Raw genomic sequence first — 20645 nt, 5'->3', positions numbered from 1 at the left:
TATCTGCCCTGAGGCATAGGGCGGCCCCGGTCCACAGGTGACTCGCCTCTCCTGGCCTGGAGGCGAGCACTCCTCCTGCAGGAACTTATTTCCCTCCGCCTCTCTGCCCTGAGCCTCTGCAGCTCAGGAGAGGCTGGAGGGTCACCAGACCCAGAGGCAACCTCAGCTTCCTCTGATGGGGCTGAGAGTGGAGCACCTGCAGGCAATGGGTCCTCCATCACCTCAGGAGCCAGAGCAGACTCAGCTGATGCCTGCACCTGAGGATCCAGCCCAGGTGAGGACCCTTCAGGCTCAAGCCCCAGCCCCAGCTCAGCTGGTTTTGGAGGCGGGGACTCCTGTGCAGGCTGGGATTCCTCAGGTTCAGCCTCTGAGTCCAAATCCCCGGCCATCACAGTACTCCTTCTTGCCACTGTAATTAAGAGCATACATGTTTCTGCTTTTACTTTTTCAGCTGAAGCCCTTACGTTCTGGACGCGACCAGCTTCTTTGAAACGGACCAAAGCACCTCGCCCAATGCAGACAGGTGAGCTTATTTTGCCTTGCAAGGAACCCACAACACTTTGGTGTATCTTGCGAATTTCTTGATGATGGAAGCCATGCCCTAGCTCCAGCCTTTCTGCATGTATTAGTGGAAATGGTTGCAAAAGTATGTATATTAGTCCAAAATGCATACAAAAAAAAATGTATTTCTTGGGACCAATTCTCAGTAGAATAGTTAGAAATTCAAAATTTATTTATTGTTTTAAACAATTCAAATGTGGAAAATAGAATTTAAGATTGGGGGGAAAACTGAGATCATCATCATTTTTTAAAATTTGTATACCATCTTTCTATCTTACAATACTCAAGGCAGTTTACAAGCTGAAGAAACAAAAAATGTACATCTTATAACAATCTTCCCCCCTCTAAATAATATTTATTAGTTTTTCAATTAGATATTCCACATGCACATATTGTATTACACCATCTTATAACAATCTAATGCAATACAAAAATGTTATAATAAAACTTTAAAATAGGCAACCTACATCAAAAAAGTAAAATTCAACAATCATTAGAATAGTATTAAATAATAATAACAAATAAAAGTTAAACAGAAATCCACTCAACAGTTACGATAAATAATTTCTAAACTATAATCAATAAAACAACGGCAAGCCACAGTACATGAAATAATACAATACCAATTGAGAAGCAGAGACTAGAGGGTGGGGCAAGGCAGGTGGAAGGAGGCCTTGCTTGAAGGAGTCTCTCCCCTCACAGTTCTTCCTCCAGGACCAGTTGAAACTGACAGGTCCATCCATCCCTATTTGCATGTATGAGGAGGCTGGGATGCAGGGATGATTCTTGCTCGACAACAATACACTTCTAATTGCCTTGGTCCACTTTCCTTTCCTGGTTCTTAGGAATGGACATGCAACTCCACGGGGAATCAAGTTCCTTCAGCAAGTTCTAAGGCGTCCAGAGGCTGTATCTGAAGACTCTGGGTGGGCCCATGAGTCTTTGCAGAAGGTGCTGGTTGCCTGGAATAGTGACACATGGTTCAGCACGTTCTGCAAAGATCCACACAATCTCACCAACCCACATGGTTGGGTCAGTGGATATCTGCATTCTGCAGGATCAGGTTGCAGAAAAGACCGGCCCCATGAGGATGCACGGGCATCTCTCAGCCAGGGCAGATTATTTGTACAGTGGTACCTCGGGTTACATACGCTTCAGGTTACAGACTCTGCTAACCCAGAAATAGTACCTGGGGTTAAGAACTTTGCTTCAGGATGAGAACAGAAATCGTGCTCCTGCGGTGCGGTGGCAGCAGGAGGCCCCATTAGCTAAAGTGGTCTTCAGGGTAAGAACAGTTTCAGGTTAAGAACAGACCTCTGGAACGAATTAAATATTTAACCCAAGGTATCACTGTATTTGTTTATATCCTTGACATCTGATGGGAGGATGTTCTACAGGGTGGGTTCCACAATCTGTAAATTTTAAATCAGTTTTCCACAATATTTCCCAGTCTTCAAACATTATATTATGACCCATATCTTGCAGCCCAGCTGATCTTTTATGTCCTGTTCCTCATTTCAGTGGCAGAAAACATGCCTCTTCCTGCAGCATCTACGCCACAACAAAGGCCGGGCATTTTACTAAAGGTGCCCTCCAGTGAGTACCTATGTCTTGTGCTAATTTGCTATAAAACGGAAACCATATATGGCTAACTGCTACCAGGCTAAGTTTGTTTACTGCCATGCGTGCAAATCTTTTTCTTTCTTTTTAATGAGTTCCCATAGCTTTCTTTACTGTAGATCCTACACATATTATCCCAACTTCAAAGATATCCAACTTTGCAAATGCCCCATATTCATTTGTGTTTGGGAATTTTACAAATGCACCAAGTGTCTCATCCTGCAGCTAATTCATCTGTGCCGGTGAATTTGCCTCAGGCTGGAAAAAAGTTGGCTTGTTTCAGGGTTCTTCAGCTGCAGAAGGTCAAGACTTTCCATCCGCCATGGATTTGACAGGGAAACGGGGTTGGGGCCAATTTGGGGTCCAGGAACTGCCCTTTAACTGCAAAAAATATCACCTCCAAGTTTGGCTTCATAAGCTGAGCTTTTAGGGTTTGAGATGAGGAGGTTAAAAGCATGTTTAACGTCATCCTAGTACTTCATCTTAAAATGCAATATGTAATAGGGATGCCAGAGTTCCAGGGCTGACATGAAATCTTCTGGTTTGCCTGTCCCTACTCCAGGTGATGGGACGCAGGTGGCGCTGTGGGTTAAAGCCTCAGCGCCTAGGGCTTGCCGATTGAAAGGTCGGCGGTTCGAATCCCTGCGGCGGGGTGCGCTCCCGCTGCTCGGTCCCAGCGCCTGCCAACCTAGCAGTTCGAAAGCACCTCCGGGTGCAAGTAGATAAATAGGGACCGCTTACCAGCGGGAAGGTAAACGGCGTTTCCGTGTGCGGCTCTGGCTCTGGCTCTGGCTCTGGGCAGAGCAGCGATGTCACGCTGGCCACGTGACCCGGAAGTGTCTCCGGACAGCGCTGGCCCCTGGCCTCTTAAGTGAGATGGGCGCACAACCCCAGAGTCTGTCAAGACTGGCCCGTATGGGCAGGGGTACCTTTACCTTTACCTTTTCACTCCAGGTGGCAGGGAGAGAGCTTGAATCTCTAGGTGGATGAGAGCGATAATAATAATAATAATAATAATAATAATAATAATAATATGCATTCAGCTTGCAAGCTTCAAAATAAGGACCCCAAAGCTCACCAATTTTGGAGGGGGGCACCAGAGGGCATTTTGGCTGCACCCCTGGCATGCATGCATTCATGTACCCTTGTACACAGCCTGTGGCAGACAAGCTATACATGTGTGGGCATCTTCCATACAACCCATTAGCAGCACTTAGGCTCCCTGTGTGGATTAAAGATGAATGTGCAGAGCTGAGGTGGGGAATCTCCGGCCTAGAGCTTTATGCGGCCCTCCAGGTCCCTCTGCCTGGCCCCTGATGCTCTCTGCAGGCCACACACTTAGGGTTGCCATATTTCAAGAGGTAAAAATCTGGACACAAAAGGTTGTTGAGCTTTTTGGGGGGCAATCACATGATAGCCAGTCGGTCCAGTATATGTGAAGGAGTGTCTTCACCCCCATCGTTCTACCCGGACACTGAGGTCCAGCACCGAGGGCCTTCTGGCAGTTCCCTCACTGCAAGAAGCCAAGTTACAGGGGACCAGGCAGAGGGCCTTCTCGATAGTGGCACCTGCCCTGTGGAACGCCCTCCCACCAGATGTCAAAGAGAACAACAACTACCAGACTTTTAGAAGACATCTGAAGGCAGCCCTGTTTAGGGAAGCTTTTAATGCTTGATGTATTACTGTATTTTAATATTTTGTTGGAGGCCACCCAGAGTGGCTGGGGAAGCCCAGCCAGATGGGTGGGGTATAAATAATAAATTAAAATAATAATAATAGCCAAACCCAGAGCTGCCTGCACACACAAAAATAACCCTAAATCCAGGGGATTTTCTTTGATATGTAAAAATTCCACCCCGCTGGGCATGTTGTTGTTGTTTAGTCATTTAGTCGTGTCCGACTCTTCGTGACCCCATGGACCAGAGCACGCCAGGCACTCCTATCTTCCACTGCCTCCTGCAGTTTGGTCAGACTCATGTTTGTAGCTTCGAGAACACTGTCCAACCATCTCGTCCTCTGTCATCCTCTTCTCCTTGTGCCCTCCATCTTTCCCAACATCAGGGTCTTTTCCAGGGAGTCTTCTCTTCTCATGAGGTTGCCAAAGTATTGGAGCCTCAGCTTCACGATCTGTCCTTCCAGTGAGCACTCAGGGCTGATTTCCTTCAGAATGGATAGGTTTGATCTTCTTGCAGTCCATGGGACTCTCAAGAGTCTCCTCCAGCACCATAATTCAAAAGCATCAATTCTTTGGCAATCAGCCTTCTTTATGGTCCAGCTCTCACTTCCATACATCACTACTGGGAAAACCATGGCTTTAACTATACGGACCTTTGTTGGCAAGGTGATGTCTCTGCTTTTTAAGATGCTGTCTAGGTTTGCCATCGACTTTCTCCCAAGGAGCAGGCGTCTTTTAATTTCATGACTGCTGTCACCATCTGCAGTGATCATGGAGCCTCCATTTCTTCCCCTTCTATTTGCCATGAGGTGATGGGACCAGTGGCCATGATCTTTGTTTTTTTGATGTTGAGCTTCAGACCATATTTTGCACTCTCCTCTTTCACCCTCAATAAAAGGTTCTTTAATTCCTCCTCACTTTCTGTCATCAAGGTTGTGTCATCTGCATATCTGAGGTTGTTGATATTTCTTCCGGGGATCTTAATTCTGGCTTGGGATTCATCCAGCCCAGCCTTTCGCATGATGAATTCTGCATATAAGTTAAATAAGCAGGGGGACAATATACAGCCTTGCCGTACTCCTTTCCCAATTTTGAACCAATCAGTTGTTCCTTATCCAGTTCTAACTGTAGCTTCTTGTCCCACATAGAGATTTCTCAGGAGACAGATGAGGTGATCAGGCACTCCCATTTCTTTAAGAACTTGCCATAGTTGCCATAGTTTGCTGTGGTCAACACAGTCAAAGGCTTTTGCATAGTCAATGAAGCATAAGTAGATGTCTTTCTGGAACTCTCTAGCTTTCTCCATAATCCAGCACATGTTTGCAATTTGGTCTCTGGTTCCTCTGCCTCTTCTGGGAGTTCTCGGTCCACATACCGCTTAAGCCTGCCTTGTAGAATTTTAAGCATAACCTTGCTAGTGTGTGAAATGAGTGCAATTGTGCGGTAGCTGGAGCATTCTTTGGCACTGCCCTTCTTTGGGATTGGGATGTAGACTGATCTTCTCCAATCCTCTGGCCACTGCTGAGTTTTCCAAATTTGCTGGCATATTGAGTGTAGCACCTTGACAGCATCATCTTTTAAAATTTTAAATAGTTCAGCTGGAATATCATCACTTCCACTGGCCTTGTTATTAGCAGTGCTTTCTAAGGGCCATTTGACTTCACTCTCCAGGATGTCTGGTTCAAGGTCAGCAACCACACTACCTGGGGTATACGAGACAGTCATTTCTGGGCATGTAGGACTCCCAAATGAGGACATGTCAAGGAATTCCAGGACATATGGCAACCCTACACACACCTTGCTGGTGATTGCTTGCATGGTTGGAAGGTAGAGGTGGGGGTGCGGAGAAACTAGCCCACTGTACACAGGTAAAATTTACATTTTTTTCCACCCCCTTTTGCCTCTGCCGCCACCCACCACCATCATGTGTAGTGGCTGGCGGGAAGCCACTATTGCTTTGTATCCAGCAAGATCTGTCCAGGAAAGAAAGGGGAAGCTGATAAGCAAAAGCATCTGGAGAATCTTGCCTCAATTAAATCCATGGGCTGTGTTCCCTTGCTTGAAAAAGGAGAGGAGCTTCTCCAACTGCATTCTTGCATCAGCTGAACTCTGAAGCTCACATTCCCCGGAGGAGGTATCCCAGAGGTGTCCCCTTTGGCTGCATCTTCCCTCTGGGCCATCTTTTCATCACAATCGGATGCAGTGTTGTGCACAAGCCCAAATCCTTGAGGAGGGAGATTCTGTTTCAAGCCATTGAGTGAACTTTAACTTGATCCGTCTCTGAAGAGCTGTCTCTACGCACATCCTCCACCCTGGGCACCCTCCTTTGACATTAATGCCTGCAGAGCAAGCAGAAATTCAAGTGGCGAGGCTGATGTATCCCATGTAGAGGCTACCCAACCGAAATTGCTAAGATTTGCCGATCAGAAGGTCAGCGGTTCAAATCCCCGCAATGGGGTGAGCTCCCGTTGCTTGGTCCCTGCTCCTGCCAACCTAGCAGTTCGGAAGCACATCAAAGTGCAAGTAGATAAATAGGTACCACTCCGGCGGGAAGGTAAATGGCCTTTCCGTGCACTGCTTTGGGTCGCCAGAAGCGGCTTAGCCATGCTGGCCACATGACCCAGAAGCTGTACGCCAGCTCCCTCGGCCAATAAAGCGAGATGAACACCGCAACCTCAGAGTCAGTTACAACTGGACCTAATGGTCAGGGGTCCCTTTACCTTTATTAACAGAGCAATCTTAAAATGTCCACTCAAATGGGTCCAATCATCATCATCATCATTTGAAATTCTTATTCTTGGTCTTAATCTTTCCTTGAGTAATAGCCCAGCAGAGTCCTTCAGGGTGGTCCGTAGGCTGTTGACACCTATATCAGTGAATGAAGACTGGGGTACCTCTGAGACCCTCTGTGAGTTGCATGCTGTAGAAACAGTAAACCCAGATTAAATAAGGCAATTGTGTGGGGCACCATTTTGGGTGAGGACGACATCTTCTGGATGCTGCACACACACAAAAAAATATCTGCAGGATCGACTAGCATCACGTCCACAATAAACTGCTGTGTGGAAGCCCCTCTAAGTGCCAGTAAGGTTGGGTATAGGATTGCAACGGCAACCTCATGGAGTTGAATGGGAAGAAAGGAAGTATGTGTTTTAAACTTCCCACTGGAATATGTAGTTCTTCAGAATGCTGGATTTGGCTTGGTTGTGCCTGCATATATATATATATATATATATATATATATATATATATATATATACACACACACACACACACACATATATATGCTTGATTGAATGTTGGAAATGCAATTACATTACTATTTGAGTACTGAGCCATTGGATAGTTAAACTGTGGCATGGGCAAATGGCTCAAGCGTATTGCCAGGTTTGCTTCTCTCATGTTTCTCTGCAGTCTGCTTTTCAGCTGAATAGACGGCTGGTAAAAAAAACCAACAGCACCAAAGGTACAGGTCACTTCATCAGATTGTAGCTTGGTGGCAGGGTGCATGCTTGGCATGTAAAAGGTTCCAGGTTCAATCCCAGGCATCTCCATTCATAAGGACCTCCGTGTAGCAGGACTGGGCAAACACCTTCCTGCTTGAGACCCTGGAGCAGGGGTAGCCAATTTTGGTGCCCTCTGGATATTATTGGACTCCAAATCCTGTCAGGCCCAGCCAGCATGGCCAATGGTCAGGTATGATGGGAATTGCAGTCATCTTGGCTACCCCTGAGTCATTATCAGTCAGAGAACAAACTACTGGGCTAGATGGATGGAGCTGTGCTTTCTTTGCCTTGGTATATAGCAAGGGCATGCCCTCCAACATTCCTCAGATGAAAATAGAGACACATTCGACATCAGTGTCGCTGTCCCCCTGCACACCTCTTCCTCAGAGGCTGTGGCAGGAATGCAGAAACAGCGGCCGAACGAAACAAGCCAGAGCCAAGCGACTGCAATGTCTGCTCTTCCCCTTGGAGCCATGGCACCAGCCTCATGGACAAGTCCTGCCCCTTTGCTCCCGTACACACCGCTTTCTTTATGGGAAACTGACCAACTGAGGAAAACAGTGACAAACTTTCTTAGGTGTGTTCGTGTGCCCCAGATCTTGTTTTCACAAGAACAGGAAGTGGCGCCATATTGAATGAGCGGTGGGAAGGGACACACAGATCTAGCCTTCTAGTAACACACTGAAACGCTGTACAGAAGGGAAGGATGCTGGGGTATTCAGGACTCTGTGTGGAAAGGTGGAAAGCCATGACAGCGTGAGGGTTTTTGTGATGATCCCAGTATTTTCGTGGCAGTTGGAAGTTGTGTAAGGGTGGGCCAAATGTAGACCTCTGGGCCTCTAAAATTCTCTCCTCAGGGCACAACTTTCGCCGACCCTGTTCTGTGCCCACCTCAAGTACATTTGCCTTGTTCTGTGCCCAACCTCAAGTACTTTTGCCTGGCACTCTTACTTTTATGCCCACTGAATAAAAGTAAGAGTGGCACCCATTGCTCCACACACTTTTGCCTTTGGCCCTGCCCACCACAGGCGTGTGGTTTCTGGAAGGTTCTGCACAAAGGAAGGTGGTCCTTGGACTGAGGCATGGTCCCTACCCTGGTATAAAGCTGCTTTTTCTGCCTCGTAGCACACTTGCTGATGTGGAGCCACTCTATCATTTTGAAATGAGGACAGCAAAAGCAGCCCACCATAGGCTGCCCAAAGCAAAATGGCTACTGACAGGAACATGTAAATTTGATTTACTATACTGTCCTTCTATACTATACGGTGGACCCTCCAGATACAAACTCAATTCATTCCAGGGGTCCGTACTTACCCTGAAAAGTCCGTATCCAGAGGCACCACTTCTGTGCATGCGCACGGCATGATAGAGCGCTTCTGAGCATGCGTGAAGCGAAACCCGGTTTGCCGCGTTTGCCACTCAAAATTACTTTACCTGAAGGTAACGTAACTTGAGGTACGACTGTATTTCCATAGTGTCCTTCATTCAAGGGTTGCAGGGTGGTTTACAATGTAGAAACGCAAAAAACACATACCACCATAACAAAGCAATGGTATAACAGGAATCCAGAGTGAGTTACCTTTGCAGGCTGTCAACATGCCATCTTTGCAACTTCTGTTCTAAGCAGAACATTGGTCTTAAGTCTTGGGGGGACGAAAGCATGGATTGAAAAGACTTTCTCCTTCATGTCTGGAAATGATAGCAAGGTAATCCATTGTCTTCTCTACTTTTCCCTTGCTCCTTTTGGCTTTCATCCACTTAAAGCATATATTTTGTTCACTGGGACACAACTATTTCTTTCAGGCAGGTGACAAGGGGCGGATACTTCTGAGAAGAATGAGGCTGTTGTCCCTGGAAGAAGGTAAATGTGTATGTGAACATTCTCAGCTTTGAAGAACACCCTCTTCACCTTAAAATGCCCCCCCCCCCCAAAAATGATCCATTATCTCTGGTTTCTCTACAGGAACATAATGAGATGGTGGGTCAGAGTTGGTACCTGCCATGTGATGAAGCTGCAAGTCTCCTCCCTTTGCCAAAGGAGATGCTTCTAAAGTTTTTTAAGAAAGCTAACACTCTTGAGTAAATAAATGAAAATGAAAAGGCTCTCTGGGCTTCAGATCACTGATCAAGACTGAATAAAGCCTCACCTCCAAAGCCATCATCCCAAAGGAATCATTTTACAGAAGGAGATAATGAGATTGCATCCATCATATTCTTTTGATTCATTAATATTATAATAAAATTGAACCAGTTATTTTTGTCCTATGTGGATAGAGACTGGGACTATAGAGAATGACCTCTAGGGTCCCAAGGTACAGTTTGAAGACACAATGGACACCTGTTTGCTGAAGATCTTGGCCTGGTCAGTGCCCAGGTAGCAGACCACCTGGGAACCACATGTATGCTGCTTGGGCTCCATGGTGGATGGGAAGTGGGATATATATGTAAGAAAATGAATAAATGTGTTATATTCTGAATTCTGTCACTTGCCCATGAAGTGCCGCCCAGTTGACAAGATGGCCCCTAGGCAGTTTGCAAGTTATGGGCAAATCACTTTCAACCTAAGAAACTGTCAATAGGACGTTTTTTATGTATGCTACTACAGCAGCAAGGATTCTTTTAGCAAAGTATAGGAAGACACAAGAATTACCCACGCTGGAAGAATGGCAGACGAAGGTGACTGACTACATGGGACTGGCGGAGATGACTGGCAGAATCCGTGACCAAGGAAAAGAGACGGTGGAAGAAGATTGGAAGAAATTTAAAGTATATCTTAAGAATTGTTGTAAAATTAATGAGTGCTAAAATGTCAAGGGAAAGGAAAAAATAAAATTACAGCTGTAATTGATTAAGTAAGAGAAGAGGGTAAAAAAAGAAAATAAGTAATTAGTTAACTGAAGTGAGGGGTTGCTGAAGGAATTTTAAAACAGGGATGCAGAAAAGGGGAGGTAAGGGGAAGTCTGGGAAGTTAGGTTTATGAAAAAGAGATTTTGAAATTATACATGTTTATATGTTTTGTTTGTTTATGTTTCGTGAGCTGTTTTTTTTTAATTTGTGTTGGAAAATTAATAAAAATTATTATATATATAAAAAAAGAAACTGTCAATAAAACTGTTCATGTGCGTTGCTCTTGAATGTTTTATTTATTCAAGCCATTTATATGCGGCTTTAACTATGATTGTCTCTAAAGTGTATAAGAAATGCAATAAAGAAGAGGTAAAAAAAATCCCACAAATAAACAGTCCCAACAATAAAACCGGACTTCATTTAAAATGCCTGCTAGAACAAACAGTCTTCAGTAGGTGCTGTAAGTTCAACAGGGAGAGGGTCTGTCTGTCCTCAGCTGCAATGACTACCTGCTGCAAGCCTGAAGGGCCCTATCCTGCCTCTCTCCACTGGGCTTGGGGCAGGGCCTGACAGGCTCCATAAAGAACTGCTGCTGCTGCTCGACAGAGAGGGCTTCTTTAATATTGTTTTTATTTTTTATCTATGTCATTTTAAATTGTTATTGATATTAATGTTGTATTTTTAGTTTTAGTTTTCATGTTTTATGTGGAAATTGTTTTCCATTTGGTTGTGTACCTTTTGATGTGTTTTATTTATTGGACGTGGGTGGTGCTGTGGGTTAAACCACAGAGCCTAGGGCTTGCTGATCAGAAGGTCGGCAGTTCGAATCCCCACAACAGGGTGAGCTCCCGTTGTTCGGTCACAGCTCCTGCCCACCTAGCAGTTCAAAAGCGCATCAAAGTGTAAGTAGATAAAGAGGTACCGCTCCAGCGGGAAGGTAAACGGTGTTTCCGTGCGCTGCTCTTGTTTGCCAGAAGCGGCTTAGTCATGCTGGCCACATAACCCGGAAGCTGTACGCTGGCTCGCTTGGCCATAAAGCTAGATGAGCACCGCAACCCCAGAGTCGTCTGTGACTGGACCTAATGGTCAGGGGTCCCTTTACCTTTACCTTTATTTATTGTTTATGACTTTTGTTATGTTGGTAATTATGTAAATCTTGTTATGTTGTAAGCCCCTTGAGCACTGTTTTAACTATGGAAAGGCGACATACAAATAAAATGATGTTGACGATAGAAGGGAGTTCCATAAAATTGGACCAATGGTTCTGAAGGCATGGTTCCTGGCACGGCTGCAGGCCGTGCTGTTGTCACATGGCCTCAGGCCCCCTTAATCGCGGGATCAAGGCAGCAGCACTAATCTCTGCTACTGGGTTATCTAGCCTTTTGGATCACCATTCCGCCACCCCCCCCATCCCATTTCTGCTCCAAGAAGTTCAGTTCACCCTGTCTCTCATTAGATCTTTGCGACAAACCTGGGAGGTAAGTTTGGAAACGAGATAATGACCGCTGCAAGACCACACGCTGTACTTTTGGGCTGAGTTTGGGGTAACTCTGGGCAGGAAAATGAGTAGGTTAAAGGCCAGGGTGACTTAAAAAAGACGGGATTCCATTTTGCTCGCTAGCTCACCCAGCTCTTAAGGTAGTTTTGTGCCTGTCTCTTTGAAGACGACAGCAGCTTTATTTCTCTGCCATCAATGAATGCCACTTTTTATTAAATTCGCGATGGGCTCCGACAACTCAGGCGTATGTCAACAGAGCTTCATTACTCTAAGGGTAACCTCCATAACCTCTCCTATCGTGTAACACAACCAAAGCCATAAGGAATGCAAGGCATTGGGTGGGTGGGGAGAGATTCAATTACCTTGTCCAAAGAGATTACGGCTAAGAGAGCTTGCAAAAATGATGTACAGCTGAGCCTTGATTTCAAATGCCTGGCAAAAGGCAGCTAGCAATAACCACAAGCATCCCTATAGGATTGGCTGCACCAGGCTTTAGACAAACACAAGTATATGAAGCATGGCTATTTTTCTGCATTGGGTTAGCAGGACTCGCTTGTGCCCCCTGAAAATCATGAACCACTGGTAAGTGATCCCCTTTGGACTGAGATAAACAGGCAGTGTCAGCTAGAAATGCAAAAAGGCAGCGATTTCTGTTCCACTTGTATTCAACACAGTCAGCACTGTTTCCATTTCACTGCAGTTTGGTTTCTGCAAAATACTATGCCATTTGTCTCATATTCCATTATTTAATGTAAGTTGCGTAGCTTACACACATTTCAATGTAAAGGAAATGTCAAAACACTGTTTAAAAAGATAATTAAGTTTCATCTGTAGGCTTAAAAACAGCAACAACGTTGTGAATGGATACAGTGGAACCTCAGTTCTCAAACGCCTCTGTTGACATACGATTTGGAACCTGAACACCAAAAACCCAGAAGTAATTGCTTCCATTTTTGAATGCTCCTTGGAAGTTGAACGGCTTCCGCTGTGTGTTTTTCCATTTTTTCAGGGGATTTTGCCAACTGCCCATTGATCCTCGGTTTTTGAATGTTCCAGAAGTCGAATGGTCTTGCGGAATGGATTATGTTCAAAAACTGAGGTTCCAATGTATTGATAATGCTTGGCTGATTTCTGTTCTAAATCTCAGATCGATGTGCGAACTTCAGCAATTCTGGCTTCCTTTTCCATTTTCATCAGAATCCTCTGACCTCACCACTGCCAGGATGTAGTGGCAGGAGGATGAGGAGAAGGAGCTGACCACTGAAGCCATGCTACACTTGGCTCTGCACCTGGCCTCCTCCACCCCTTGCTTTTTAAAACATGGGTGGTGGGAGCAAAGAAAATCATTGGAGGGCCTAAAGAGCTTAGTTGATGACTCTACGCCTAGTTCAACATTCTGTCCCCACTGTAGCCAACCAAATCCCTACAGAAAGCAGACATGAGTGAAATAGCTCTCTCCCTAGGTTTATTGGTATTCAGAATCATACCATCTCTGACAGTGGAGGCTGCAGGTAGCAATCAGAGCTGGTAGCCACTGATAGTCTTCTCCTGCATGCATTTGCCTAATCCTTGTGGGAAGGCTTCCAAGTTGGTGACCATCATCACCTCTAGTGGGAGCAAATCTCCACTATGAGCTGTGTGAAGAGTTGTCCCACCTTTTGCCTTCATTGGATGATCCCAGGTTCTCACAGGGTGGGGGCGGGAGGGAAACTCTCCTGATCCAGTTTCTCCAAACCTTTCCTAATTTTATACACCTTTCTCATGCCCCACAGTCTTACTTATCTTTTTTCCTAACCTAAAAAGCCCCAAACATTGCAACTTTCTCACTGTAGAGAATTACTCCAGCCCCTTGATCCTTTTGGCTGGACTTTAGCGAGTGTCTTATTCCTGTGCCTCTGACGTGCCAAACATATGGAGCTACTGTCAAGGTCTACTTGGAGATTATCTTCTCCCTTGTAGGATGTCCGCAGGCAATGAAGAAAGGCTCCTCCATGACTACACCATACATCACGGCTCAGAAGATAAACCCTTGTGTGATGGAGCTGTGCAAATTTTTCCAGCAGTGCCTCTGTGCAAGGGAGAGAAGCTACTCAAGAGATGAAGCTATGAGGTAAAAGGTAGAACCGGTCTCACCTTGGTTTTTATCCTAAATTTGGGGGACAGGGAAGGATAACTGAGAACACTGAGTTTGCATGAGGAAGTTCAGACCTATACAATTATAGCAAAGAGTTTTCAACACACAGAATGCTGGATTCTGCTGGATATAGAGGTCCCTCTGCCCACTTCCTCAAGAGTTCTAAGCTTGGGCTGTATTGTCCCATAGCCAAAGTTAGCTATAAAAGATTATACAGTCCAGGTTTTTCCAAGTACTGGATTGCCCCAAGATTCATGTCTTGCCACTCACTGACTGGAAATACCAAACTCACATTTTATGACTGAAAAATCATGGAGTGCATCTCCAATGTTATAGTTGCTGCTGCTGCCTTTGTTCTTATGACCCTGCCATGAGTTTGTATGGTGGTTCTGTGCGATTGTGAAATGACTAGATGATCAGATCTTATTCTAATCAATATTGTATTGATCTTGTGATTCTGGTTAAATTTTTTAGGTACTGTATTGAAAACTATTCCTGGTTCTTGAAAAATGCAACATACATCTGTGAAAAAGTCAAGAGGGCTGCCCATTCAAGGAGTAAGTAGATGTTCCTCAATGGTGTTTCATAATCTTTTCTTTCTCAAATATAATGGGACAAATTTTCAACTGGCTCGCAGGATTTTGGGGATGTGGCCTTGAAATGGACAATGGAAAATATTAAGACTAAATTAATTGCATTAATATTAAGACTTAATCAATAGGATATGGTTAGCCATGACTAGTTGTTCCACAATGACCTTCAGTGGAACATCAGTGAGAGGAACTTAATCCAGGTCCATCCTAATGGGTCTACCGGCTAGTAGCCATGGGTAGACCTTGGACTAGGCAGCAGACATTAGTTTTCAACAAACAAGTAGACCTGGTGTTCAGCTCTTTTCCCAGCTGCAAACAGAACCCAGATTTCCTCCTTTTTCACAAGATTGCAGGAGAGCTTGCAGGGACCATAAACTTGAATTGCCTAGGCTTGCCTCCTTTTCCCTAAGACAAAATCTATCTCCTTTCCCACTACCCTTCTGTGATTACAGGACAGGATAGCTTGACCACAGCTGTCCATGCACTGGCAACCTCAAGTCTGGATTAACATACAAGGCCCTTAACAGCACCAGGTTACTTAAGAAACCATCATAGACCCAGTATGGTTTATACTTCACTTCCTGAAGTCCCTAAAACATCAGATGCCTGATCCACAGCAACTCAAAACAGGACTTTCACTGTGACTTCCCCTGTTTTGTGGAACAGCATCTCTGTTGAGATCATACAGGCATTCACTACCTGTACTTTCTAGAAACTACTGAAGTCTTTTTTTTTTTTGACAGGTTTTTCCATCTTGGTGTAGTAATAATAATAATTTTATTATTTATACCTTGCCCATCTGGCTGGGTTTCCCCAGCCACTTCATTAGGCATTCCTTTTATATTGTTTAAAAAACCTGTATCTGCCCCTTTGGGGATATTGTTTTAAAATTGCTTTTAATTGTTGTTATGGTATGCTCGTAAATAGCCTTGAGACTGGTTTGAAAGGCTATTCAGAAATGGATGACAACAATACAATACTTTGTGCTTTTGCACAGAATGTTTTCAGAGTGGCTTGCTCCCAGATGACTTTACCCAGGTAACTTTATCTGCAGCCTTGACAGTCCATCACTCCATCCTTAACACAGGGGACTATTGCTCACAGGGACATATGATGCTGCCTTGCACTGAGTCAGACCATCTAGCTCAGCACTGTATACTGGTAGTGGTTCTTCAGGGTTTCATGGAGGGCTTTCTTGCAGATCTTCCTGGGGATGCTGGGAACTGAACCTGGGGCATTCTGCCTGCAAGGCAGATGCTGTATCATAGAGCTATGGCCTTTCCCATTTTCCAGTTCCCAAGCTTCTCTTCCTCCTGCCCAGCTTGCTGTCCCTAACCTCTGGGTGGAAGGATGGAAGAAAGGAGGGGTGCATGGGTGGCACACAAAAAGGAAGCACAGACAAGCTCATTTAGCTCCTCACCTTCCCAAGTGATTGCTTATGAGTGGTAGACACCTGTCATACGGAATATTGCACTTTGCACATGCTCAAGGCACTCAGGAGGTAGAACCAAAGGAGGGTAGTGGGTGGAAGCAGAGGATTTTTTTTAAGGGTGCCATCGAAGCCACAATTTTGGGAGTGTGAACCATTGCTATATATTAAATATATGCAAATAAGAAAAGACTGAGAGGTGATATGAGAGCCATCTTCCCATATCTGAAGGGCAGTCACATGGAAGATGGAGCAAGCTGGCTTTCTGCTGCACCAGAGCGTAGGACTCAAACCAATGGATTCATGTTTCAAGAAAGGAGATTCTGACTAAACATTAGGAAGAACTTTCTGTGGGAATGTTCAGGGATGCAGGAGAGGATATATTGTTTGATTATGGCCTTTCCAACTTGTGTAAACAAGTTCACAATTTAGCAGAGTAACATTCCCCCTTTTAAACTCTCAGCGGATGTGCTTGCTCAGGCTCGCTAAAGCCTCTATAATAACTGTTCTGGTATTTCCCCCTTATTCCCTCATAAAAAATAAGGCATGACACAGTCTTCTATAAAAGTATGAAAAGAGTTTACTCACATTCTGTTCACAATCAGATCCCAGGAGGCAGACTTAGCTTAGAAAAGTTACATACACCTGGAAACTATCCCATAAGGAGATAGTCCCTTTGTCCTCTCTTGGCTGGAGGCCAAGAGAGCAGCTTTGGCTAAGCAGATGTTGCTTCTTCGATGAAAGTAGTCATAGAGAGAGAGATGGTGGCCAGTCCTATGCATTCGTTATCTGCACAGGTGAGGCCACACCCACCTCTAGCCACATGCAGAGGAAGTTTGTCCCAGCCCAGAAGGAAACAGGAAGTTTACCTGCTGGCTGGACAAACATTCCTCCCCATGTGTAAACATGTTCACTCTAGGAATGTTGTACTTGACTGCTCTTGTGTTTCACATCCCACACTTTCTAACAGTAGGAGCTGTTCAACTTGGAACAGACTCCCACAACAGGTGATGGAATCTTCTTCCTTGGAGGTTTTTAAGCAGAGGTTGGATCACCAACTGTCAGGGGTTCTTCAGCTGTGATTACAGCATCCCAGGGGGCTGGATCAGATAAACCTTTGGGTTCCTCCCAACTCTACATTTCTATGATTCTAAGATTGTTAAGAGTTTCCTCTTTCCCCTTTTGCTTTTTCAGCTTTAAAGCAAAAATGCCTTGCAAGCATTTGCAAAGCTATTTAAAGCCCAAAGAGGAGTCATTGCTAAGAAGAAGACTCACACAAACACTTAGACTTCATCCCATTATCCAGGGCAAGAAATCACTGCTGGGTATGAAGAAGAAGAAGAAGAAGAAGAAGAAGAAGAAGAAGAAGAAGAAGAGGAGGAGGAGGAGGAGGAGGAGGAGGAGGAGGAGAGGAGAATGAGTTTTTCCCTGTAGTAGGTTAGAATATTTTCCATTCCAAGCACTGATTAAATGAACTGTAATAATAGGAGGTGGAACTCAAGCATGAAACTAAACTTAAATGATTTTTTTTTTTTTTTTGTACATTGTACTTCATAAAGTGTAATCATTAGTATTGTTGCGGGTGCATGTTGAGGGTTGTTAACTGTGGTAAACCAGCTCTGAATAAAAATATGTTCAAGAATTAGATTGTGATAAAATCTTGGAGAACTTTTTTTTTATTATGAAATGGCATATATTTAACTGAATTGATATGAAACCTATTGCTGTTTCATATCATGTGCAGTATACAAAGAACCTGCTTTAACAATGAGTAGACCATTGGTCCAGCGAGCTCTCAAGGGTTTCAGACAGGAGATTTCCTCAGACCTGCCTGGAGATAGTAGTGATTGAATCTGGAACCATTCATGCTCTGCCACTGAGTTATGACCCTTCCTGGGACTGTGAGATTTAAATGTGACTTGTGGTGTAAATGGGCAATTGCAGATAAAACTTCTTGTTGTTGTTTAGTCGTTTAGTCGCATCTGAGTCTTCATGACCCCATGGACCAGAGCACACCAGGCACTTCTGTCTTCCACTGCCTCCCACAGTTTGGTCAAACTCATGCTAGTAGCTTCAAGAACACTGTCCAACCATCTTGTCCTCTGTTGTCCCCTTCTCCTTGTGCCCTCCATCTTTCCCAACATCAGGATCTTTTCCAGGGAGTCTTCTCTTCTCATGAGGTGGCCAAAGTCTTGGAGCCTCAGCTTCAGGATCTGTCCTTCCAGTGAGCACTCAGGGCTGATTTCCTTAAGAATGGATAGGCTTGACCTTCTACATCCTAAAGATGGCATTAGCAGACACACCGCTGTGCCTCTAGGTGGTGCTAGACCAGCAGGCCCAACTGTTTTGAGCGAGGGGCCGGAGTTAAAGCTCTGTGCCAACTCCACAATGGAGAAAGTAGTGTAGATCTTCATAGGCCACAGAGCATAGGATTGGGGGCGGGGAGATTGGTGGCTTCTCATTTAATACTGGGCGAGATATCAGCTTGGTTGGAAACCTGTTTCCTAGGCAAGTTTATGTCAAGCTTGAAATGCATTGCCCACCCATGTACCCAAAGGACCCAAGCTGATGAGCTCATTCCTAGAGCATCACTTTATGAGCTGCTGCATAGGAAAAAGGAGGCCGGCCACCTGAGCAGACTTTCCCCATGGCCATCTCAGACAAGTGCAGGAGAGCTAACAGAAGGAGAAGAATCTGATGGTTTCAGAGCTGTTGTGACCTCTCATTTCACCCCCAGCTCCTTCATCCTAAGAGGAACTAAAACACACATTTTTTGCAAGCAATTTTCTGCTACGTCACGAGTCCCACCTTTGCATGCTGTTTTTGTGGATCTGTGCATTTTAATGCTGACTTCCTCCCCTGATATATATACATACAGTGGTACCACGGGTTAAGAACTTAATTCATTCTGGAGGTCCGTTCTTAACCTGAAACTATTCTTAACCTGAGGTACCACTTTAGCCAATGAGGCCTCTTGCTGCCACCGCACCGCCGGAGCACGACTTCTGTTCTCATCCTGAAGCAAAGTTCTTAACCTGAGGTACCATTTCTGGGTTAGCGGAGTCTGTAACCTGAAGCGTATGTAACCCGAGGTACCACTGTACTTGCACACTGCATTGCAACATTCTGAGAAGTCTAAATTCTGACGGGAGGAGGCATCCCATGAGTCCCGGGTTTGTGGCGCCACACTTTTGGCCCTGCCTCCAGATATCTATGTGTTAGTGTCTGCTCAGTTAGTATGTGTTAGTATCTGCTCAGTTTCCAGCTTGCCTTCACAGAATGCTGCGAGAGAGCCTAGATTCTCCTGCTAAGGAGATCAATTGAACATTATTTCCCCCTGCTCCTGTGCAATTATATCTTCCCGCCCAGGAGCTCTGAGTGCTCCTTGAATATTTCTGCCTGTTTATTTAAAATGCATATCCCGCTTTTCCATACTGAGGATGCACAAAGTAGCTAATAACAGTTAATTTAAAAAACAACAACCCACAATCAAATACAATGAAGAATAATGTCTCAGGAACACATAGCAAGAGATGGGATGCATTAGTCACAAAGGTGACTGGAGCAAAAGAATTCAAAGTAGTTTAAAAAGCGATCTATGAGCAGGAGAGTAAGATTTAAATTAGCAAACAACAATATGCCAGTCCTGGTGAAATAGCACAACCAGGTTCAGGGAACATGTGGCTTTCCCAATGATGCTGGCCTCCAACTCCCATCAGTCCCAAGCAGCATGGCCAATGGTCAGAGGTGATGGAACTTGTCGTTCAGCAAACATGTGCAGGGCTTCTGGTCCCCCTCCTGTGCTATAGCCAAATGCGCAGGTCACTTCTGTGTCCAGGGCAGCTGTTTACCAGCTCCATCTGGTACGCAGGCTGAGACTGCCCACGGACTGTCTCGCCAGAGTGGTGCATGCTCTAGTTATCTCTCGCTTGGACTACTGCAATGCGCTCTATGTGGGGCTACCTTTGAAGGTGATCTGGAAACTACAACTAATCCAGAATGCGGCAGCTAGACTGGTGACTGGGAGCAGCCACCAAGACCATATAACACCAGTCTTGAAAGACCTACACTGGCTCCCAGTACGTTTCCGAGCACAATTCAAAGTGTTGGTGCTGACCTTTAAAGCCCTAAATGGCCTCGGTCCAGTATACCTGAAGAAGTGTCTCCACCCCCATCATTCTGCCTGGACACTGAGGTCCAGCGCTGAGGGCCTTCTGGTGGTTCCCTCGCTGCAAGAAGCCAAGTTACAGGGAACCAGGCGGAGGGCCTTCTCGGTAGTGGCACCCACCCTGTGGATCGCCCTCCCACCAGATGTCAAAGAGAACAACAACTACCAGACGTTTAGAAGACATCCTGTTTAGGGAAACTTTTAATGTTTAATAGGTTATTGTATTTTAGTGTTCTGTTGGAAGCTGCCCAGAGTGGCTGGGGAAACCCAGCCAGGTGGGCGGGGTATAAATTATTATTATTATTATTATTATTATTATTATTATTATTATTATTATTATATAAATAGCAGAAGCACAAGAGGAAAGTAGCAAATTGAGCCTCCCAGGGGAGGAAGCTCCACAGTTTTGGTGCCGCAACCAAAAAGACCCTGCTCTGCATAACTAGCGATGCGTAGGAAGTCCTCCAACAAGGGGCTTCCAACTAAGGTCTCTCTTTTGCTGGTACAGTGAATCTCACACCGCAGGGTTGGAATGGGAGTGGAAACAGTGGCAGACAGTGGCGTCTCAGATTTAGGTGGCACCCTGTGTGACGTGAACCCCTCTCGCCTTCACT

General features: G+C 45.1%; 1 protein-coding gene across 1 annotated transcript in view; it reads left to right on the top strand.

Moving 5' to 3' along the window:
- Nucleotides 1-17462, top strand: part of HHLA1 (HHLA1 neighbor of OC90) — a 52429-nt gene extending 34967 nt beyond the window's left edge. The window contains exons 14-18 of the mRNA XM_079984354.1: nt 452-523; nt 2083-2157; nt 13667-13817; nt 14316-14398; nt 17058-17462. Of these exons, the coding sequence (XP_079840480.1) occupies nt 452-523; nt 2083-2157; nt 13667-13817; nt 14316-14398; nt 17058-17101 (425 nt within the window). The 3' untranslated portion in view covers nt 17102-17462. The remainder of the gene's footprint in view (nt 1-451; nt 524-2082; nt 2158-13666; nt 13818-14315; nt 14399-17057) is intronic.
- The last annotated feature ends 3183 nt before the right edge of the window (nt 17463-20645 follow it).

This window comes from Podarcis cretensis, assembly GCF_951804945.1.
Source record: "Podarcis cretensis genome assembly, chromosome: 7".
Taxonomy (NCBI): Eukaryota; Metazoa; Chordata; class Lepidosauria; order Squamata; family Lacertidae; genus Podarcis; species Podarcis cretensis.
This window is presented reverse-complemented; position numbering and strand designations above follow the sequence as displayed.